The 22,140-nt window shown below is 34.3% G+C and overlaps 1 protein-coding gene across 1 annotated transcript in view; it reads right to left on the bottom strand.

Annotated features, from left to right (window-relative positions):
- Window positions 1-19,256, bottom strand: part of LOC106052035 (beta-1,3-glucan-binding protein-like) — a 35,130-nt gene extending 15,874 nt beyond the window's left edge. The window contains exons 1-7 of the mRNA XM_056036152.1: window positions 19,153-19,256; window positions 10,652-10,765; window positions 3,612-3,695; window positions 2,182-2,310; window positions 1,031-1,152; window positions 870-944; window positions 423-489 (exon numbers count right to left, since the gene is read on the bottom strand). Coding sequence (XP_055892127.1) covers window positions 423-489; window positions 870-944; window positions 1,031-1,152; window positions 2,182-2,310; window positions 3,612-3,695; window positions 10,652-10,765; window positions 19,153-19,183 — 622 coding nt within the window. The 5' untranslated portion in view covers window positions 19,184-19,256. The remainder of the gene's footprint in view (window positions 1-422; window positions 490-869; window positions 945-1,030; window positions 1,153-2,181; window positions 2,311-3,611; window positions 3,696-10,651; window positions 10,766-19,152) is intronic.
- Between the last annotated feature and the right edge of the window lie 2,884 nt (window positions 19,257-22,140).

Here is a 22,140-nt window from a genome sequence, read left to right as displayed (position 1 = left end):
AAATTTGAGTGTGAAATGTGTGACAGATGAACTGTAATACAATCATAATACAATCATAATAACATCTCAATACAATAATAATCCACCATAACACAATCATAATACAATCATAACAAATCGTAGTACAGTCTTAACACACAGAATCACAATACGGCCATAATATATCAAAACTCAATCATAATACAATCACAATACAATCGAAGTACAATCATAGCACAACCATAATACAATCATAACACAATCATAATACAATAACTTAGTTTAAACTTCAAGATAAAAAATAATAATGTTGTGTTCAGAATTTAAAAAAAAGACACACACAATTATAGTTTAGAAAGGAATAGCCGATTTGACATTTGAATACTAGACTAAAGCCAGCTAGCTCTACATCAATCTAAGTCACTAGAGCAAAGTTCTTTTACCGTTCATATCCATGTGACCATGATACAGACAGTTCTCATCAAATCTTGGATCATCAACTGTTGGCATCTGTTGGGACAAACATAGATAGAGAGTACATTCTCTGTTTAATGGAGGATACAGAAGCCAACTGACTCGCCATTTTACATTTGTAATGAAGTGATAGACTTAGTGCATAAGTGGTAGGTTATTAGATCTAATAATATTGACATTTTATTTTATAATAGATTTAGTACCTTATAGTTACCCCAGAAGTACTAGGGTGATTCAGTAGAACACATTTGAAATAGATGTACTTGATATTCTACTACAAAACTAAGAATGGATTTGAGTAAATGAAACTATAAATAGAAGGGAAAGAAACAAAATAATAAAGTCATCAGGACTGAATTTCTAACTCAGTGAATACTCTGGAAAAAGATTGAGAACCACTAAACTCAACGACTCACAGGGTGTATATGCAGTTGTCCATCTCTTACAAAGACATTTTTGGGGTCGTTGGTGTAGACTTGAAACTCTCCATTCTGCAAGAAGGATTAAAAATTAAATTCGTTTCCTATTAAAGTGAAAGCTAACAAGATTTCTTTCCGGAAAAGGAAATAAGACTTACATATCCTCCATACATGGAAACTTCAAAGTTCCATTGACTTTTGTCGAAACTGTTGAAATCATCGCGAAAGACAACGGCGCTAATACGTCTTGGTGACGGCATCTCTACTGCACTCAGGGAATCTGCACTGACATACAAACAAACTTAAAGTCAAAGTATAGAGTAAAAAATTTTTTTTTTCTTTTTTGAATACAAGTTGGACATGACCCGCGGACCTTAGTTTTTGGGCATCACTGATCTACTGCATTAGAGTATTGTAAAAATCGCGAGATAGTCATTGTGTCAGAAAGCAATAGTTTTTAACACTTTTTAATTTGCCTAAGAAAAGGAAAGTAGGCTGTGATAATGGGCTTACCAGGTTTTTATTATGACATGGTTTCTTAGATATATGCATTTTCTTTTTATTTTACGGTCCTCCGGTTTCGGGAGGGTCATTTAACATATACTACGGTCTGTGCGAGGATGTAAGGGACGCTCATGCTAAGTTTCATCAACATTGGTTAAACGGCTTTGATTTCTATGAAAGACATACATACACCTTACATTCTACTTTATATGCTTCATACGTTTCGTGTCACTATTAGGAACGTGAGTTAGTTCTATCCTAAGTGTGTATTACACATTTGAATCTCTAAGAAAACATTGTAAAGTGAATAAGATCAATGCTGTTGCTAGGGCTAAAAAGATGAAGGCAGCGGCTAAAATATTTTCAGATTTAAATAAAAATAAAAAGGTTATGAAATTTTCATTTCTAAATTGTAAGAGAATTTTCTTTTACATTGATAAAAAATGTTTTGCGTATGCACTGTTATGTAATTAAATGTGTTAAATAGATAGACTTTGTTTGTGTAGGTCTTATATAATAACGACGGGGGTGAAGAAAGCTAGAGATAGTGCTACGTGCCTCAATCAAATTAACAACGTGTAGAATAACATTTTAATATGTATTATTATTATTTCTATGTATTTGTTTTCTTTATTCAATAAGATTCCCTTCCCCACTGTATACAACCCACACACATACTCCCCCCCCCCCACCTATCTTCCCACCTCCTTATGCTTCACATTAAGACCAGCGTTTTGCCCGAGCGTGTCATCAGGAAGTAACAATGCCATACAATTGTCAATGACTATTTGACGTAGTCTCGTACTTAATGTGAACTGTTTCTGCTCCGTTATCTCTTTTAGTTTACCATCCTGACCGTAGGTTGTGGTGTAGGCATGGATCACATCCGTAGGTTCCAGTTTGATAGCACTGGTTTTGAACTGCCACCCTCCACCTGCGTAAAACAAAGAAAATTTTAAAAAACTCAGTTCAGGCTAAATAGAAGAACTTGTAAGTCTGCATTTGACAAAATTGTATTTATGAACGTTAAATAGTCATTGCTAGAAGGCGGTATAAACATAAAGAAATGTTGTTTTTACAGCGGAAGACGTAGACTCTATCTCAGATCATTGACTGAGAGCACCAAGTCCTTTCCCACACGTCTCCTTAGGTATAAAGAGAATGGTTTAAGATGATTGGCAGCAATATAGTTTTTTCTCTCTTCCTTGATTCTCACACTAGAAACAAATGTCCAGCTGAACATGAAGAGACTTCTAGAGATCTTCTATATAACAAAACTTAAAATATTTTCATTATTTCAAGACAAGAAATAATGTATTTTTATTTACAGTATTGCCTTTGTGCTTCACATCTGATGTTTTTAAAGTTCATAAACATAAGGCATAAAGTATCCAGCTTTCGCGCGATTCGCTAAGATCAAGACTATAACATTTGACACCAGAATACTGCGAGTCGGAAAGGTAAGTGTAGAAATCATTTTTATAAACAATTGTTGAATATTAACAACTTCTGAACACATTGATTTAGGTCCAAAAAAATGTTTTTAACACATTAAGAAATGTATTTCTTCTATTAAGTTGCTTCGTCATGAAATCTGAACGTTGGGTGGGTATTTTGAAAACGGCTCCAACAATTTTCCTAGAAATTGGACAGTTTATTTATTATTTCGTTAGAAAAAAATAGCTACCTTGTTGGCCACACAGTCAAGACTCTGGTTCCACCGTTATAATGTTTAAGAGGATTATTCTTAAAATTAAATTAGGCTTACGCCTCGAACACGGCTCTATGGGGAATTCCCGCACTCAACTCAGATGTTTCTTTTGTAAAGAGTTGAATCAAGAAGTAGACGTAAAGGAACAAATTGCCCTTCCGTCTTATGTAGAACTCAGGAGCTGGACTGTTCATAGAAGAACTTGATTCTGTAGAGCTCACTGGAGAGACTCCTAGCAATAAGGAAGCATTACAAGACATAAATAGAATGAGAAATGTTAGACCACCATCATATATATATATGGAAGAGGAATCAATCCTTATTTTTCTCATGTTACTTGTTAGAACAAAACTAATTCTGAATTTGGTTTCAAGAGGTTTAATTGTGGATTGGGTTACAATTAAACCTGAAATAGTGTCCAATTTTTTTTATTTAGATCAAATCTTAAAATGAAAAGGCGAGCGCTACTGTACTTTAATTTGTGTGCTATATGAAGGATGGAGGATTCAAACCCAAATACTTACTTGATGGGCTGGCTTGACTCAACTGATAAAATTCATTATTGAGTTTAAACATAATTTCAACTTGACTTATTTCCTGGTCGTCCACTTGAAAACAACAAAAATATATATGTAACAAATAGTATCTACAAAAACATAAGTAGGTAGGTAGGTAGGTAAGTAGGTAGGTAGGTAGGTAGATAGGTAGGTAGGTAGGTAGGTAGGTAGGTAGGTAGGTAGGTAGGTAGGTAGGTAGGTAAAAGTATTTCTGGGTGAAGAGGGAGGAGGAGAAAGATGTGTGTGAGACATCACTCTGACCATGTCTACCTAACGTCCATGCTTTCTTCCCTTGCTCTAGGACAACGTATTTCCTAATTGTGAACCCCTTTCTCTATGTACTTGCATCTATGTGCTGAGATGACAGAGCATGTCATTTGGTTCCCTGGTTGTTAATTTTAATCTGAGATTCTGATCCACGTCCTATAGTCTGTTCCTTTATTTTTACTTAATGACTACAAATGCTGAAAGAGCTTCACATAAAGTTGGAGAAGACAAGATGTATTTCAGAACTTTTTCTATTCAAACTGGATACAAATGCCGCAGATACCATAGAGTTAAAATGCATGGCGATCATAACCTTTTTATAACACAAAAATGAAACGTATATTTTGAGTACTTTCACTTCACACGGCGGAGTGCCAACGGATCATAATCAGTTTTATTGGTACATCAGAAACTATAAATCTCGTTAATAGTTAAATAGGTAGAATTAACTTTTGCATTTTGACTTATGTCATATATAATAAAACAATATGTGATATGTGTAACCTCCCTATTATTACCTGATCTTTGTGGAATTAATTTTTAAGATGAATAATAACATCCATTATGAATTTGTATGAATATAAAATTTAAAATAATATTAAAGACTGCGAATAAAGACTTATTACTAATTTATTAAGGCCTAATTTAATAACAGAATAGAATAAATCAGCATACAACGCGTACCTCCTTCAAAGTCTTCCTGTACCCCTGGGAGTACGCGTACCTCACTTTGAGAAACATTGCTCTACGAGATGAGGCATAGTCGCTCTAGTAGTAAAGGCAGAAAACAATCCATTATCTTTGTCACAGATTACATTATAGAATTGTTTGTACATTTCATTTTTGAAAGAAATATAAGCCCTCGACATGAGTCTCGGGATTTAATCCTCAAATTTAGACACTTGTCATTCAAGTCAGGATTTACCCAAGGGACGTAATTAGTATGTTTGAAATATATTGGTTGATTTGAATTTAAACAAAGACATTTTTGAAAAGGGTTAGCGCCAGAGAATTGGCGGTAGTAAGAAAGAAAAGTCAGTCGATAAAATAAGGTTCTTGTAGATAGACACGTTTCTAAGAGCTCTGTGTGAAAAGCCTTTATAATATGTTTCATGCTCATTGATTTGTAATTTGTACATAAACTGTACTTACGTTGTATTTAATAAAGTTCCAGAGTTTTGTTTTATCAAAGAATCGTCAATTGTGATTCTAGATCGTCATTTTTGTTAACTATTGAATTCAAGTAAAATCCCCGGCATAACAACACATCGTACCATCCAAATGTTGTTACATCTGGCACAAGTGTTGTTACATTTGGCACCTCCGACGGGACAAAAGTTCATGGACAACTTTTAACGAAATTTATTCAAGATCTAGGACAAATTTCAAAACTATTCAAAGGAACTTCATTCTTATTTAACGGAGGACAGAATTTCTGTGTTTAACAGGTCAGTTGGTTATCGATAATTCTTTTATAAAGATTTTCGTTAGAGTTACGTCTAACTCACGAAATCTATTATTATATGTAATTGGCAAAAGGAATAAGACCAATATACATAATAACTGGCAATATAAAAGACCAGTAAAGCAAATAACTGGCAATATAAAAGACCAGTAATCAAATAACTGGCATTATAAAAAAGACCAGTAAATCAGATAACTGGCATTATAAAGAAGACCAGTAAATAATCATTTGAGCAGCACAAAGTAAACAGAAGACCAGATTTAACCAACTGTTAAACCAGTAAAAAGTACATCGGCTCAATAGATCTATATATTCAATCATACGACTCCAGTAACTACAAGTCTACTGTCAAGAATTTATTAGCAAATTGAGGCTTCAAGAACTTTGTCACTAGATCTAGATCTATATTATTATTATATCTGAGATAAAGCCAAAATCCAGATATCGAACATTTTGCTCCAATACAAGAAACTAACAAAAAAATTAAATATGGCTTCCAGTGCTAGAACAAAACGATTCTTTGAATTAATAGAATTTGCCAAAGAAAAGCAAATTTCAAAGCCAGACCAGTGGGCAGAGAAACAAGAAGAAAAAGAATATCAAGAGCAAGAATCTGAAAAACAAAGGCAAGAATCTGAAAAACGCATGCAATTAGAAGAAAAAAAATTGCAAGACGCCGAAAAACAAAGGCAAGAATCTGAAAAACAAAGGCAAGAATCTGAAAAACAAAGGCAAGAATCTGAAAAACAAAGGCAAGACGCCGAAAAGCAAAGACAACATGAAAAAGAAAAAATGGAATTCGAAAGGCAAAATAAAGAAAATAAAGAAAGCATTTCAATTCAAGGTCACTCAAGTATGTTTGACAAATACAGATTAATGAACAAAATATCGGCTTTCAACGAAAACATTGACAATATGGACTCGTATCTCATAAGATTTGAAGAAATAGCTACAACATCCGGTCTACCTGAAGCACATTGGTCGAGCTCACTCCTCACCCTTTTGACTGGCAAAGCTGTCAACATTTGCTCACAACTGTCAATCAATGAACGCTGAACTTACTCTGATATCAAGGAAGCTCTACTGCGCCAATACGGAGCAACTTCAGCCAACTATAGAAAGAAATTCTATAATGAAAGGCCACAGCAAAATGATGATCCTCAAATTTTTGTAGCTAATATGTCAATGTGGTTTGATAGATGGGTATCCATGGCCAAAATAGAAGAAAGTTACCAAGCTCTTCGTCAACATATTATTATCGACAACATCACCCATGCTCACTCAGAAGATATTCAATCCTACATTATAGAGAGAAATCCTACTGATATCCAGACACTAACCAAGATCATCAGACAATATAGAGCAGCCTATCCAAACAAGTCAGTCAAACCATCTGTTGAAGAAAATTTTGTCTGCTTTGCTCAAGACAAAAATGCAAGATATAAGTCAGATGACAAAGTCAAATGCAACAAATGTCATAAACTAGGGCATTTCACGTCTCAATGCCGCAGCAGAACCACAGAATGTTCATATTGCCATAAAAAGGGTCACCAAACTCATGAATGTTGGAAAAAACAGGCAGTCTCCAAAAATCAAAATTTTGATAGACCCACATCACCAACTCAAAGATACAGCAATAGAGAGCAATACACTCTCAACAAAGCACCTAGAAATAATAAACCAGATAACAACAAACCTCGCTACAGAAGTCATTCACAGGACTCCAGACCACAATATATGCCAAACAGAAGCCCATATAACAGAAGCTATTACAATGAGCACTCAACTATGACAGTCATTGCAAAGTCCAATGGTCTCAAATTTTATCCAGGCTTTGTAGGAGACAAGAAGGTGGAAGTTCTTCGTGACACCGGAAGCACGTCCACATTAGTACATGAACGCTTCGTACACGCAAACCGTTTCACAGGCAACCACGTCCAAGTCACTGCATTCAACGGAACTGTCAGCAAGTTACCTGAGGCCGTCATTTATGTTACTACACCATTCTTCAGTGGTCAAACAAAAGCATTAGTAACACCCAATCTACCAGTGGACCTAATCATTGGAAACATAGAAGGAGTTAAAGAATGCACTCCTCAAGAACTTGCTGAATGTACAAATGCCATAGAGCAAGGTCAAAAATGTTTAGCAGTAATGACAAGATCCATGACCAGACAACAAGAACATTTGGCACCTGAACAAGTTAGCCAAAATAATCACATGGCAACATCAATTACTCAAGATATGCAGAATGCAACAGAACCAGTTACTAGTCCAGTAGCCAGCAACAATCAAGAACATTCAACATGGACACCCCCAGTTACATCAAGCCCATCCCTACCGGTCATAAGTCCACCTCCAATTCCCGAATGTCCATTGTTGAACTTTGAAGAACAAGACGACATGCCCAGAGTCTCTAGCAATGATACAAGAACTCTAACTGGTCAAACTGAAGTCCATCAAGACAAGTCATATTTCACACATGATGACTTCATGCATCAAGACTTGAATAAGACTGCATCTGCATCATTATCTACCAATACTATGGTATTCATTGAAAATTCTTGCTACAATCAAGACAAGTCTCAAGAACCAGAAGCAGAAACTAAAGAAACTTATACTCAATCAATTTTGGCTATACCAGACAAAAGAAAAACTTTTCAACTTGACTCTACCACTCATACAAGTATTCCTCATCTGAAAGAATGTGAGTCAACTCAAGAAGCCATTACAACCAAGAACATTGAAAGTCAAAGAATATTACATCAACACATGAAATCAAGATATTTTGCTCAAGGAGATCAAGTCAAATTACTGTTACCAGATTTCAGTAACAAACTGTTTTACAAATGGCAAGGTCCATTTACCATCACCAGAAAGATTTCCAACCTGCTTTATGAAATCAATGTCAACAAGTTTACCAGAGTATTTCATGTTCATATGTTTGAACATTACCATGAAACAGATAATGAAGACATCAAAGCAGAAGTTGAACATTTTACAAGCTTAGCAACTATTCCTGAGGAAGAAGAAACATCATCAACACCCATTCCTGAGATAGATGTTTCATTACCAACATCAAATAACATTGACATTCCAAAGGTCATCACTCTGAATGACATAGCAGCATCAAATCAAATTGACAGTCCCAAAGTCATCACTCTGAATGACATAGCACTACAAACAGTGAAGAACATTAAAGTGTTTCCAGACCATGCAGATTTCTTTACCAGTGTTTCTGAAACATTTCCAGTACTGCAATTTGAAAGAAACTCAAAAAGCAATAACATTGACAACACCAAGTTTCATCCTTCGTCCACTCAAGGGGCAACTTTTCTTCAGAAAGGAACAAATGAACTTCTTCAACATTGCCGTATTGACCGATTGAACTCAGACATGTTCAGTCATTGCTCTATTGAACATTCTAATGCAAAGCATTCTGCTACCATTGTTCTACAGCGTCAAAGTTCATCAACCAGAAAATTGAGTTTTGGTTTCGGACAGTTCTTATTTTCACCAAACTCAAACGCGGTTCAATCAGACATTATCTGTGAGATCATTATGACATGGAGACAACAGCTTCATAAACTGAAAGACCTTTTCTTCAAGTTTAGAAAATGCACATCCATGTCGGCAATTCAGAAGGGTTCCGAACTTTACATTTCTACTCTACATATGTACTATAGCATATTTAGTGTCACTTGATCCATTATTATTCATACTCGTCAAGGAAGAACAGTATTCAGTTGTACTTAATCAATTAATTTGTCTACTTATTTTTTCCACAGGTATTCTATATCTGATGTTGCATTTATTTTAGCACCAAGCAACCCACTGAGGAAAGTCACTCATTCAAGATACTTTGTTTATTATGTTTCAGCATCTTTGCATATGACATGCATCAGACATTTTAATTTTTAAATCATGAGCATTTTATTTCAGGTATTTTATTTCAGGTCGAATATTATTGCATATATCCTATTATAACACTACAGATACATGACATATAATTGGAATTTTTCATTGCTTCACACATATTGAGATTTATTTCACATTGAGTATTATTTTTCAGAAGATTGTCATGTATACATCATTTTTTTTTCTATGTCAATTTTTCATATGCAATATATTTTTCCATGTACACATTTTCACATTAGCACTAACCAAATGAGTTATGTCATATTTTAATATCATCATGAAGCTTCATAACCTATTCAATTCAAGATTTAATTTATCCAAGTATTATGCTTTGTACAACTTTTGATATTGTCTCATTTTCATAACCACTTGAATAGTGAGACAGGTATTCAAAGTCATCAATAATTTTATTCACTGCATTTACATATTTTTTATCTCCAAGTTGACTTTATTTTGTCATATGTTACCTCAACCATTTTTCTATAATTTCATGTATGGTATTTTGTGTATATTTAAATAATTTTAATACATATGAGCATTTCTATTACCATACAAATGCTAAATGGAGAGTGGGGTAATATGTCACAGATTACATTATAGAATTGTTTGTACATTTCATTTTTGAAAGAAATATAAGCCCTCGACATGAGTCTTGGGATTTAATCCTCAAATTTAGACACTTGTCATTCAAGTCAGGATTTACCCAAGGGACGTAATTAGTATGTTTGAAATATATTGGTTGATTTGAATTTAAACAAAGACATTTTTGAAAAGGGTTAGCGCCAGAGAATTGGCGGTAGTAAGAAAGAAAAGTCAGTCGATAAAATAAGGTTCTTGTAGATAGACACGTTTCTAAGAGCTCTGTGTGAAAAGCCTTTATAATATGTTTCATGCTCATTGATTTGTAATTTGTACATAAACTGTACTTATGTTGTATTTAATAAAGTTCCAGAGTTTTGTTTTATCAAAGAATCGTCAATTGTGATTCTAGATCGTCATTTTTGTTAACTATTGAATTCAAGTAAAATCCCCGGCATAACAACACATCGTACCATCCAAATGTTGTTACATCTGGCACAAGTGTTGTTACAATCTTGATACTCTTATAGAATTGGTCAATGTAAGACATCAATATTTGTTTCTCAATATCATACAAATATCGCCTGTGCACTCGAAGTTTGCAAATAATAATAAATAAATGCACACTATTGTACAGTCTTTAGTTTTTGTGATCTTTTTTTTTTTATTCCGAGCATAGTCTACCAAACAAAAGTTGCTTAGGCTATGTATAGATAGATAGGAATACAACTACTTATATGTCCGGAACGGTAATGAGCCGAAGTGAACATCTGTTTACCTGGTAAGGTGAAGGTCAGAACGGGTGGAACAAAACTTAGTTCCAGTTTGGAGGCAGCACACACTGCAATCACCAAGGCGATAAGTAAATTATGCCAGCCCATGAGACCTGAAACTAGAAATAACATTCGAGGCTAAGTCTAAGGGAGATGTAAGTCATGATATCATTCAGGCTAAGTCTAAGGGAGATGTGAGTCATGATATCATTCAAGGCTAAGTCTAAGGGAGATGTGAGTCATGATATCATTCGAGGCTAAGTCTAAGGGAGATGTGAGTCATGATATCATTCAAGGCTAAGTCTAAGGGAGATGTGAGTCATGATATCATTCAGGCTAAGTCTAAGGGAGATGTGAGTCATGATATCATTCAAGGCTAAGTCTAAGGGAGATGTGAGTCATGATATCATTCAGGCTAAGTCTAAGGGAGATGTGACTCATGATATCATTCAGGCTAAGTCTAAGGGAGATGTGAGTCATGATATCATTCAAGGCTAAGTCTAAGGGAGATGTGACTCATGATATCATTCAGGCTAAGTCTAAGGGAGATGTGAGTCATGATATCATTCAAGGCTAAGTCTAAGGGAGATGTGAGTCATGATATCATTCAAGGCTAAGTCTAAGGGAGATGTGAGTCATGATATCATTCGAGGCTAAGTCTAAGGGAGATGTGAGTCATGATAACATTCAAGGCTAAGTCTAAGGGAGATGTGAGTCATGATATCATTCGAGGCTAAGTCTAAGGGAGATGTGAGTCATGATATCATTCGAGGCTAAGTCTAAGGGAGATGTGAGTCATGATATCATTCGAGGCTAAGTCTAAGGGAGATGTGAGTCATGATATCATTCGAGGCTAAGTCTAAGGGAGATGTGAGTCATGATAACATTCAAGGCTAAGTCTAAGGGAGATGTGAGTCATGATATCATTCGAGGCTAAGTCTAAGGGATATGTGAGTCATATCATTCGAGGCTAAGGGAGATGTGAGTCATGATATCATTCGAGGCTAAGTCTAAGGGAGATGTGAGTCATGATATCATTCGAGGCTAAGTCTAAGGGAGATATGAGTCATGATATCATTCGAGGCTAAGTCTAAGGGAGATGTGAGTCATGATATCATTCGAGGCTAAGTCTAAGGGAGATGTGAGTCATGATATCATTCGAGGCTAAGTCTAAGGGAGATGTAAGTCATGATATCATTCGAGGCTAAGTCTAAGGGAGATGTGAGTCATGATAACATTCGAGGCTAAGTCTAAGGGGGATGTGAGCCATGATATCATTCGAGGCTAAGTCTAAGGGAGATGTGAGTCATGAAATTATTCGAGGCTAAGTCTAAGGGAGATGTGAGTCATGATATCATTCGAGGCTAAGTCTAAGGGAGATGTGAGTCATGATATCATTCGAGGCTAAGGGAGATGTGAGTCATGATAAGAAATAAAAATACATATAAATACATTTTCTATATCTCCCACTTCTTACGATCCCATTAGCAGAGAGTCTGATGCATCTCTTCAACCGTGCCCAGAGCTGGAGCGTGAACAATTCAGAAGTCTACTTATTATATTGAATGGTTAGATCACCAAGAGCTGCTTCCTGTGTGATGGGGGCTTATAGTTCAAATGATACTGGGTTTGTTAAGAAATTAACGCATATTAACATAAATGTTTGGAACTGCAAGAAACAATAGGTTATAACTCTTCCAGAAATCTCCTATACACTTCCTCTCTATGCGCAGTTCTTGCAGACACTTATTTAACAAGATTACAAATAGAGTTTGTGTTACACAAACTCAGAGGCGGCCCCCTTCGAAGTCGGATCCCTGTCGGATCTGCATATTCGCAAATAATATTCAAGAGGTGATTTAATTTTGATGTAAAATGTTTTACATGTTTCGGATGTTCCTTCAGAGTTGAAGATAATTACTTCCTAATCCAAACCTCCCGCAGGACGACGGGGGATGGGAGCGGGCAGGGTTTGAACCCTGGACCATCCATAAATCTGAACGACAGTTCAGGCAGCCATCCGATGGTCAAAAGTAATAATGTTTCAAAGATTCATTTGCCGTAAATTTAAATTTAAATTAAATAAAAAATAGTAGATTAGTTTTAGTATATTAAAACATTACAATATTGATCAAAACGTTTGGAAATAAAAATCTACCTTTTTTTTTTACACTTTAAGTTTAGAAAATTAAATTCTACATCTTAATCTAGTCTATTTTAGTCTAAACTAGATCTAGAAATTCTAGATCTAGACTCTAAAATAATTTTAATTAGAATATAAATCCAGATCTAGATATACTGTAATAAAAATCTATATCTAGTTTAAACAAGATTACAAAGAGAGTTTGTGTTACACAAACTCAGAGGCGGCCTCCGTCGAAGTCGGATCCCTGTCGGATTTGCATATTCGCAAATAATATTCAAGAGGTGATTTAATTTTGATGTAAAATGTTTTACACGTTTCGGATGTTCCTTCAGAGTTGAAGATAATTACTTCCTAGTCCAAACCTCCCGCAGGACGACGGGGGATGGGAGCGGGCAGGGTTTGAACCCTGGGCCATCCATAAATCTGAACGACAGTCCGGCGCGCAAACCGCACGACCAGGCAGCCATCCGATGGTCAAAAGTAATAATGTTTCAAAGATTCATTTGCCGTAAATTTAAATTTAAATTTAATAAAAAAAATAGTAGATTAGTTTTAGTATATAAAAACATTACAATATTGATCAAAACGTTTGGAAATGAAAATCTACACTTTTTTTTTACACTTTAAGTTTAGAAATTGAAATTCTACATCTTAATCTAGTCTATTTTAGTCTAAACTAGATCTAGAAATTCTAGATCTAGACTCTAAAATAATTTTAATTAGAATATAAATCCAGATCTAGATATACTGTAATAAAAATCTAGATCTAGTTTAAAAAATCTAGATTAGATCTAAATCAAGATATCATTCCTTTTTTAAACGCGAGTCACATAACGAGGCTTCATAAACATTACTATACCGAGTTCTTTTTTCATTTCATTTGAAGAATTAATTCCATATAACGTCAGAGGGAAAAAAAAACACTACGTCACACGGCCTAGCTAGACTAAAAATCGCCTTCATCTATAAGAGCCATTTATCGAGTGTTCATAGACTTTGGTGCACCGAGTGCGTTCTTTAAGCATTTCATTTAAAGAATTCATTCCATATGACGTCAAAGGAAAAAAAACACTACGTCACACGGCCTAGCTAGAATAAAAATCGCCTTCATCATTACGAGCCTTTTATCGAGTGTTCATAGACATTGGTGCACCGAGTGCGTTCTTTTAGCATTTCATTTAAAGAATTCATTCCATATGACGTCAAAGGAAAAAAAAACACTACGTCACAAGGCCTAGCTAGACTAAAAATCACCTTTATCAACACGAGCCATTTCTCGAGTGTTCATAGACATTGGTGCACCGAGTGCGTTCTTTTAGCATTTCATTTAAAGAATTCATTCCATGTGACGTCAAAGGAAAAAAAACACTACGTCACACGGCTTAGTTAGACTAAAATATGTTTTCATTAATACAAGCAATTTTTTCGAGGGTTAATAGACATTGGTGCACCGAGTGCGTTCTTTTAACATTACATTTAAAGAGTCCATTCATATGACGTCAAAGAAAAAAAATTCCATTACCTCACAATAGGCTAGTACCGGTACCATAAAAAAAAATGTCTTTATTTACACGAGATATTTAACGAGGGTTCATAGACATTGGTGCACTGAGTTCTAATAGATATTATTTAAAAAGGATCAAAGCCACATTGTTTTTGCGTTTTGTCCGTCAGTCGGTCTGTCCGTTATCTTGATATAAAAAAAACAACTAAAAGTTATTAAAAATTGATTAACCTTTATTTTACGTTTCAAAACATCGCAATAAATTTTAGGTATGAACACAATTGAAAAGTTTATATAATAGATTGTTCCGGATGTTTGTATAAATAGTAAAAGAAAAAGAGAATTTCAGAAAAATGTAATACCGTTAATTACATTTTTTGGATGGTCTCGTATAAAAATTAGATGTACTACAGCCACGTGGAGAGATTTTCATACCTTACTTTGGTGTTTGGATTCTGTTTTCCTTAAAAATCGGAACATAATATTAACGATAATTAGATTTTTTAATGTTTTAGGTAGAAAGTTAAATGTACTGTAAGAGAGTAGTGAGTTAAAATATTTTTCATAAAAATCCGTAAAAACATTATTTCGTAAATGAGAAGATTATTTGTTTATTAATTAGAAGAGGGAGTTCAAACAATTATTTGGCGTTAGTAGATTTTTAAATAAATTCGGAAATTTCTGGCGACGATTTGTAAGAAACAAAATCCGGAACTTTCTTTATCGATTACAAAACTTCTATGTTATGTTTTACAAGAAAATTAAATGTCTAAAAAGTAATTTTCAGTAATCAATTCTAGTAAATTACTTTTTTTAAAAGCCTTATGCGATTTCAAACAATCATTAGGCATTATTCATGTTTTATAAAACAATATCCGGAACATTTTTACACTTAATGAAATATAAGTCAGTATAGAGATTATGATTTAGCATTAATATGCTATTTACATAAAAAACGGAACAACATATTATTGATAATGTGTTTTTGCAACGTTTAAGCATGGAAATTGAATGTAATATAAGTTAGAAGAGCAAACAAACATTTGTTGGCGTTGATTAGTTTTGCACAAAAAAATCCGGAACAATCAATTTTAGATACTTAAAACTATTGAGATGTTATGGGAGGAACATTAAAGGGTAAATCAGATTTTCAATAGCTTTTAGAGTTCTAGTTTTTTAAATCTAATCGTGACGGACAGACCGACCAACAGACAAAACGCACAAAAATAAGCTTCTTTTATTCGGATGGGGGCACTAAACAAAAAATAAATAAAATCTGATTTTTTAAAAAAGTTTAAGGAATTGGTTTAGCACCTGGTCATGTTGCGACGTTACGCTACTGCACGAAAATCGCTGCATAAAAAGTCCATTTAAAAAAATGTGCGTGATATTTACATACAAAGTGCATTATTAGCCTTTATAAACAAACAGAAATGTTTTCTTTTAATTTTAGCAGCTAGTTGACCAGAAAAAACGTCTTTAACTATTATTTGTATTTGTTGTTAACATTTCCTGTACATTTTAAAAATATATTTGACTTAGTGATACTGAAAATACACAATAATTGTCTATCTTTGTTAGCATAGTGTAACATTGCCTCCCTTACATTTACGTAATTGTTTTAGAATTGGTGTATTTTTATGAAAAAATCGCTTGCATAATTAATTTTATAAATTAAACGGTTTGCTTTTAGAAAACCAAAAGTAGCCGTTGCACCTAAACTTTTCAAGCCGGATTTAATGATGAAATAATATTTTTCATATCTCTTCTAGTTTTCGAGATCTGAGTGTGACAGACGGACAGACGGACAGACGGACATTTTGCACAAACCTAATAGCGGCTTTTTCCCCTTACGGGGGCCGCTAAAAATCTAGATTAGATCTAAATAAAGATATCATTCCTTTTTTAAACGTCAGAGGAAAAAAAAAACACTACGTCACACGGCCTAGCTAGACTAAAAATCTCCTTCATCGATACGAGCCATTTATCGAGTGTTTAAAGACTTTGGTGCACCGAGTGCGTTCTTTAAGCATTTCATTTAAAGAATTCATTCCATATGACGTCAAAGAAAAAAAAAACACTACGTCACACGGCCTAGCTAGAATAAAAATCGCCTTCAACATTACGAGCCATTTATCGAGTGTTCATAGACATTGGTGCACCGAGTGCGTTCTTTTAGCATTTCATTTAAAGAATTCTTTTTATATGACGTCAAAGGAAAAAAAAACACTACGTCACACGGCTTAGTTAGACTAAAATATGTTTTCATTAATACAAGCAATTTTTCGAGGGTTAATAGACATTGGTGCACCGAGTGCGTTCTTTTAACATTACATTTAAAGAGTCCATTCATATGACGTCAAAGAAAAAAATTCCATTACCTCACAATAGGCTAGTACCGGTACCATAAAAAAAATGTCTTTATTTACACGAGATATTTAACGAGGGTTCATAGACATTGGTGCACTGAGTTCTAATAGAATTTATTTAAAAAGGATCAAAGCCGCATTGTTTTTGCGTTTTGTCCGTCAGTCGGTCTGTCCGTCATCTTGATATAAAAAAAAAAAACAACTAAAAGTTATTAAAAATTGATTAACCTTTATTCTACGTTTCAAATCATCGCAATAAGTTTTAGGTATGAACACAATTGAAAAGTTTATATAATAGATTGTTCCGGATGTTTGTATAAATAGTAAAAGAAAAAGAGAATTTCAGATAAATGAAATACCGTTAATTAAAATTTTTGGATGGTCTCGTATAAAAATTAGATGTACTACAGCCATGTGGAGAGATTTTCATACCTTACTTTGGTGTTTGGATTCTGTTTTCCTTAAAAATCGGAACATAATATTAACGATAATTAGATTTTTTAATGTTTTAGGTAGAAAGTCAAATGTACTGTAAGAGAGTAGTGAGTTAAAATATTTTTCATAAAAATCCGTAAAAACATTATTTCGTAAATGAGAAGATTATTTGTTTATTAATTAGAAGAGGGAGTTTAAACAATTATTTGGCGTTAGTAGATTTTTAAATAAATTCGGAAATTTCTGGCGACGATTTGTAAGAAACAAAATCCGGAACTTTCTTTATCTATTACAAAACTTCTATGTTATGTTTTAGCAAAAAAATTAAATGTCTAAAAAGTAATTTTCAGTAATCAATTCTAGTAAATTACTTTTTTTAAAGCCCTGAACAACCTATTGTCGATATTTTTAAAATTTGTTTAAAGATGAAAATACGAAACAATTTGATATTGATAACCAAATTATAGTGACGCATTGTCAAATAATATAAGTGTAATATTAGTAAATTATGCGATTTCAAACAATCATTAGGCATAATTCATGTTTTATAAAACAATATCCGGAACATTTTTACACTTAATGAAATATAAGTCAGTATAGAGATTTTGATTTAGCATTAATATGCTATTTACATAAAAAACGGAACAACATATTATTGATAATGTGTTTTTGCAACGTTTAAGCATGGAAATTGAATGTAATATAAATTAGAAGAGCAAACAAACATTTTTGGGGTTGATTAGTTTTGCACAAAAAAATCCGGAACAATCAATTTTTAGATACTTAAAACTATTGAGATGTTACGGGAGGAACATTAAAGTGTAAATCAGATTTTCAATAGCTTTTAGAGTTCTAGTTTTTTTAAATCTAATCGTGAAAGACAGACCGACCAACAGACAAAACGCACAAAAATAATCTTCTTTTATTCGGATGGGGGCACTAAAGAAAAAATAAATAAAATCTGATTTTTTAAAAAAGTTTAAGGAATTGGTTTAGCACCTGCTCATGTAGCGACATTACGCTACTGCACGAAAATCGCTGCATAAAAAGTCCATTAAAAAATGTGCGTGATATTTACATACAAAATGCATTATTAGCCCTTATAAACAAACAGAAATGTTTTCTTTTAATTTTAGCAGCTAGTTGACCAGAAAAAACATCTTTAACTATTATTTATATTTGTTGTTAACATTTCCTGTACATTTTAAAAATATATTTGACTTAGTGGTACTTATAATACACAAAAATTGTCAATCTTTGTTAGCATATTGTAACATTGCCTCCCTTACATTTACGTAATTGTTTTAGAATTGGTGTATTTTTATGAAAAAATCGCTGGCATAATTAATTTTATAAATTAAACGGTTTGCTCTTAGAAAACCAAAAGTAGCCGTTGCACCTAAACTTTTCAAGCCGCATTTAATGATGAAATAATATTTTTCATATCTCTTCTAGTTTTCGAGATCTGAGTGTGACAGACGGACAGACGGACATTTTGCATAAACCTAATAGCGGCTTTTTCCCCTTACGGGGGCCGCTAAAAATGTATTATTTTAAAAAGAGATCTAGTCAAATATGTAAACTCTACCTGTTTTTCGTCAATAGACCATATCAAAACGGACCGTCATTCCATTCCCTTATAAATTAATATCAGAGCTTGATGACCTATAATTCTTGGGGAACCTTCTTCAAAATTTCTGTCTAGACGTTGAGTCCGAAAACAACGTGTTTCATCGCTAGGTCATTAAGCTCCTGTTGATGGGCCGTTCCTTCGGGGGTTTTGTTCTCCTAGGTACCTATCCTAGTTTGAAGAATACAGCTTAGAGACGGACATTTTCTTTATTTAGTTACCAATTGACCATGATGTTGACATGATGACGCGCTTAGCGAAAACATTTCTTAAGCGTGTCGTCATGACATCAGCGCGATGCAAATCAAGGGTCTAACGATATTAAATAATTCCTGTCACAATATTCTCTCAAAAATACATTATTGACGTTTACAAACTGAACATATATATATAACATCATAAAAAAGAAACAGAAAACTTACATTTCCCAACTACTTGTCGTGATTCCATCATCTTGTATTGACCTCTCTTATCTATAGGGAAAGTTCTCCTTAACGCTGTTGCTGATTACTTTTTTTTTCCTTTCTGCACTTAGACTTCGTTCTTTTTTTAAGTTATTCTTGTCGTCAAGTGCAAACAATCATTGGTAGTGAACATCCCACTTTGGTGAAGTGATCCCACTTTGGTGAAGTGATCCTACTGTGGCGAAGTAATCCCACTGTGGTGAAGTGATCCCACTGTTATGAAGTGGTTCCATTGTGGTGAAGTAATCCCACTGTGGTGAAGTGATCTCACTGTGGTGAAGTGATCTCACTGTGGTGAAGTGATCCCACTATGGTAAAGTGATCTCACTGTGGTGAAATGATTCCATTGTGGTGATACTTGTAATTGTCAAACAGGATACAGTGTTCTTATTTTTGTCATGAATTGTGTATACATACACTAAGTCTTCTATGGCGTTTGTATTAATTAAAAACGGTTCCCCGACAAAATAGCGCCGACAAAATGGCGCCGAAAAAATAGCGCGGAAAAAATATTATTCAGTCATTTTGCAGGAACCAATTTAGTAAATCTTAAAATATGAATATGCCTCACATTATGCACGAATTATATTATTTCGAGATAACTAGTTTCAAAATACATCATTTATTTACATTCCAAAAGTGCACTTCTAAAATAAGCAAAGATACTTTCATACTTGTGAAATGTACACACACACACAACTTTCACAAAGTTAAATTGTATGCAATGTCGCATAGAAACTCCATCAGTGGTTTGTTTCCGTACATTGGCAATATAGCTTCAAGTCGTCTGTTAAGTTAGAGGTACTTTGTCTTGCTTGCAGCTTTACTTCGTTCTCCAACATTGTACTTCAGAATCTTGTTCTCAGTGTTCTCCAGTTCTCTTAGGAAGTGAGAGATTAACTAGAAGACATTGGGCTGAAGACCGTCAATAGACAGCTGAAATGCATGACGCCATCCCTCCACTGAATTGTTTGTTCTTAGTAGATTGGTCTGTACTCGATCGCTAACATTCCATATTGTTATCGGAAATCTTGGAGTCAATCTTGAGTTTCGTCTCTTGTTACCTGTAGAGTTGTAAAACAGCTGCTGAGACTGGCATACTTTTAGTTGTAAAACAGCTGCTGAGACTGGCATACTTTTAGTTGTAAAACAGCTGCTGAGACTGGCATACTTTTAGTTGTAAAACAGCTGCTGAGACTGGCATACTTTTAGTTGTAAAACAGCTGCTGAGACTGGCATACTTTTAGTTGTAAAACAGCTGCTGAGACTGGCATACTTTTAGTTGTAAAACAACTGCTGAGACTGGCATACTTTTTGTTTTCAAACAGCTGCTGAGACTGGCATACTTTTAGTTGTAAAACAGCTGCTGAGACTGGCATACTTTTAGTTGTAAAACAACTGCTGAGACTGGTATACTTTTAGTTGTAAAACAACTGCTGAGACTGGCATACTTTTTGTTTTCAAACAACTGCTGAGACTGGCATACTTTTAGTTGTAAAACAGCTGCTGAGACTGGCATACTTTTAGTTGTAAAACAACTGCTGAGACTGGCATACTTTTAGTTGTAAAACAACTGCTGAGACTGGCATACTTTTACATCTATTAATAGTGAAGAAGTTAGATGCCTCAACAAAAAATGCCGCCAGGACCTTCACTTACTAAAATCCGGTACTTTTATACACATCATATATAAGTCCGCGCTTTTTTGTCTTGCGCTAATTTTGTCTTGCAATTTCGCACTATTTTGTCGGGTCACCTTAAAAAGGTTAATTAAAAAATAGATAAATTGATATACTGACCATTTTTGCTCACTTACATATCAATAGTATTTGTGGTTTTTTTTGACAGACATCAGCCGTATTTATTTGTTGGGTTATGTAGATCTGCATAAGTTAAATGTTATTTAGACAATAAAGGCTACTATTCTGATTGATGTGTTGATGTACCGATTGATGTGTTGACATACCGATTGGTGTGTTGATGTACTGATTAATGGCTTGTAAAATGGGTAAATATTAATGCACCGCACAAACTTTCAAATGATTGCAAATGTAATCTTACAGTAATATAAAAAAAAGGAACCGGTATCACAATTGTCTGCCGTTTATACTTTTTAAGGCTCTCGAATTTTTAAACTCTACTTTACATATTGGGTCTGTTTTCTCTTTCTCTATCTATCTCTTTTCTACTCTCTCTCTTACTTTCTCCCTCTTTCTATTCTTTTTCTCTATCTCTTTCTAAGTTCTCTCTACTCTCTTTCTACTGTCCCTTTCTACTCTCTTTGTCTTTCTGCATCTCTCTTTCTATGTCTCTCTCTTTTTAAACACACTCACTCTCTCTCTCTTTCTTTCTCTCTCTCTCTCTCTCTCTCTCTCTCTCCAGTGTGATACGATAAAGTAAAAAGAAATCTCTCTGAAGTAATTACAACATTGTGGAGCTATTTACATAAGTTTAAAGGTAACGCGATGCGAATGAGAGTTGTCAATAAAAGTCTACAACACACTACAATAAAACACAACAACATTTCTGATGAAAAACTCCTCATCCTAGTCGATTCTCTTTGAATGACCACAACCAGTGGGAGTTGAGGTTTGTAAGAGGGTGACAAGACGCACCTGACCACGAGACACCACCGACAACATCGTAGTGTAAAACAAAGTAAAAGGTTACGCTTTGATTTGGATTATATGAAATCCAAATGGTCAACAAAACAGATAAGAACTAACTCGGAAATAACAATAAAAAAAATAACATGCTGATAAGTTGAACTGAAAGTAAAGAAAGAGCACCTACTTCGTAACACACTCGCTAGAAGCATGATACTTTTTAGTAAGCTTATATCAACTCTGTCTGTCTGGTACAAAGCTTATATCAACTCTGTCTGTCTGGTACAAAGTTTGTACACGTGATTTCTCCTACATCCAATCTCGGATGAAGCTGAAATTT

This window comes from Biomphalaria glabrata, chromosome 7 (assembly GCF_947242115.1).
Source record: "Biomphalaria glabrata chromosome 7, xgBioGlab47.1, whole genome shotgun sequence".
NCBI lineage: Eukaryota > Metazoa > Mollusca > Gastropoda > Planorbidae > Biomphalaria > Biomphalaria glabrata.
The sequence above is the reverse complement of the archived record's forward strand: the minus strand, read 5'-3'. Positions and strand labels throughout refer to the sequence as shown.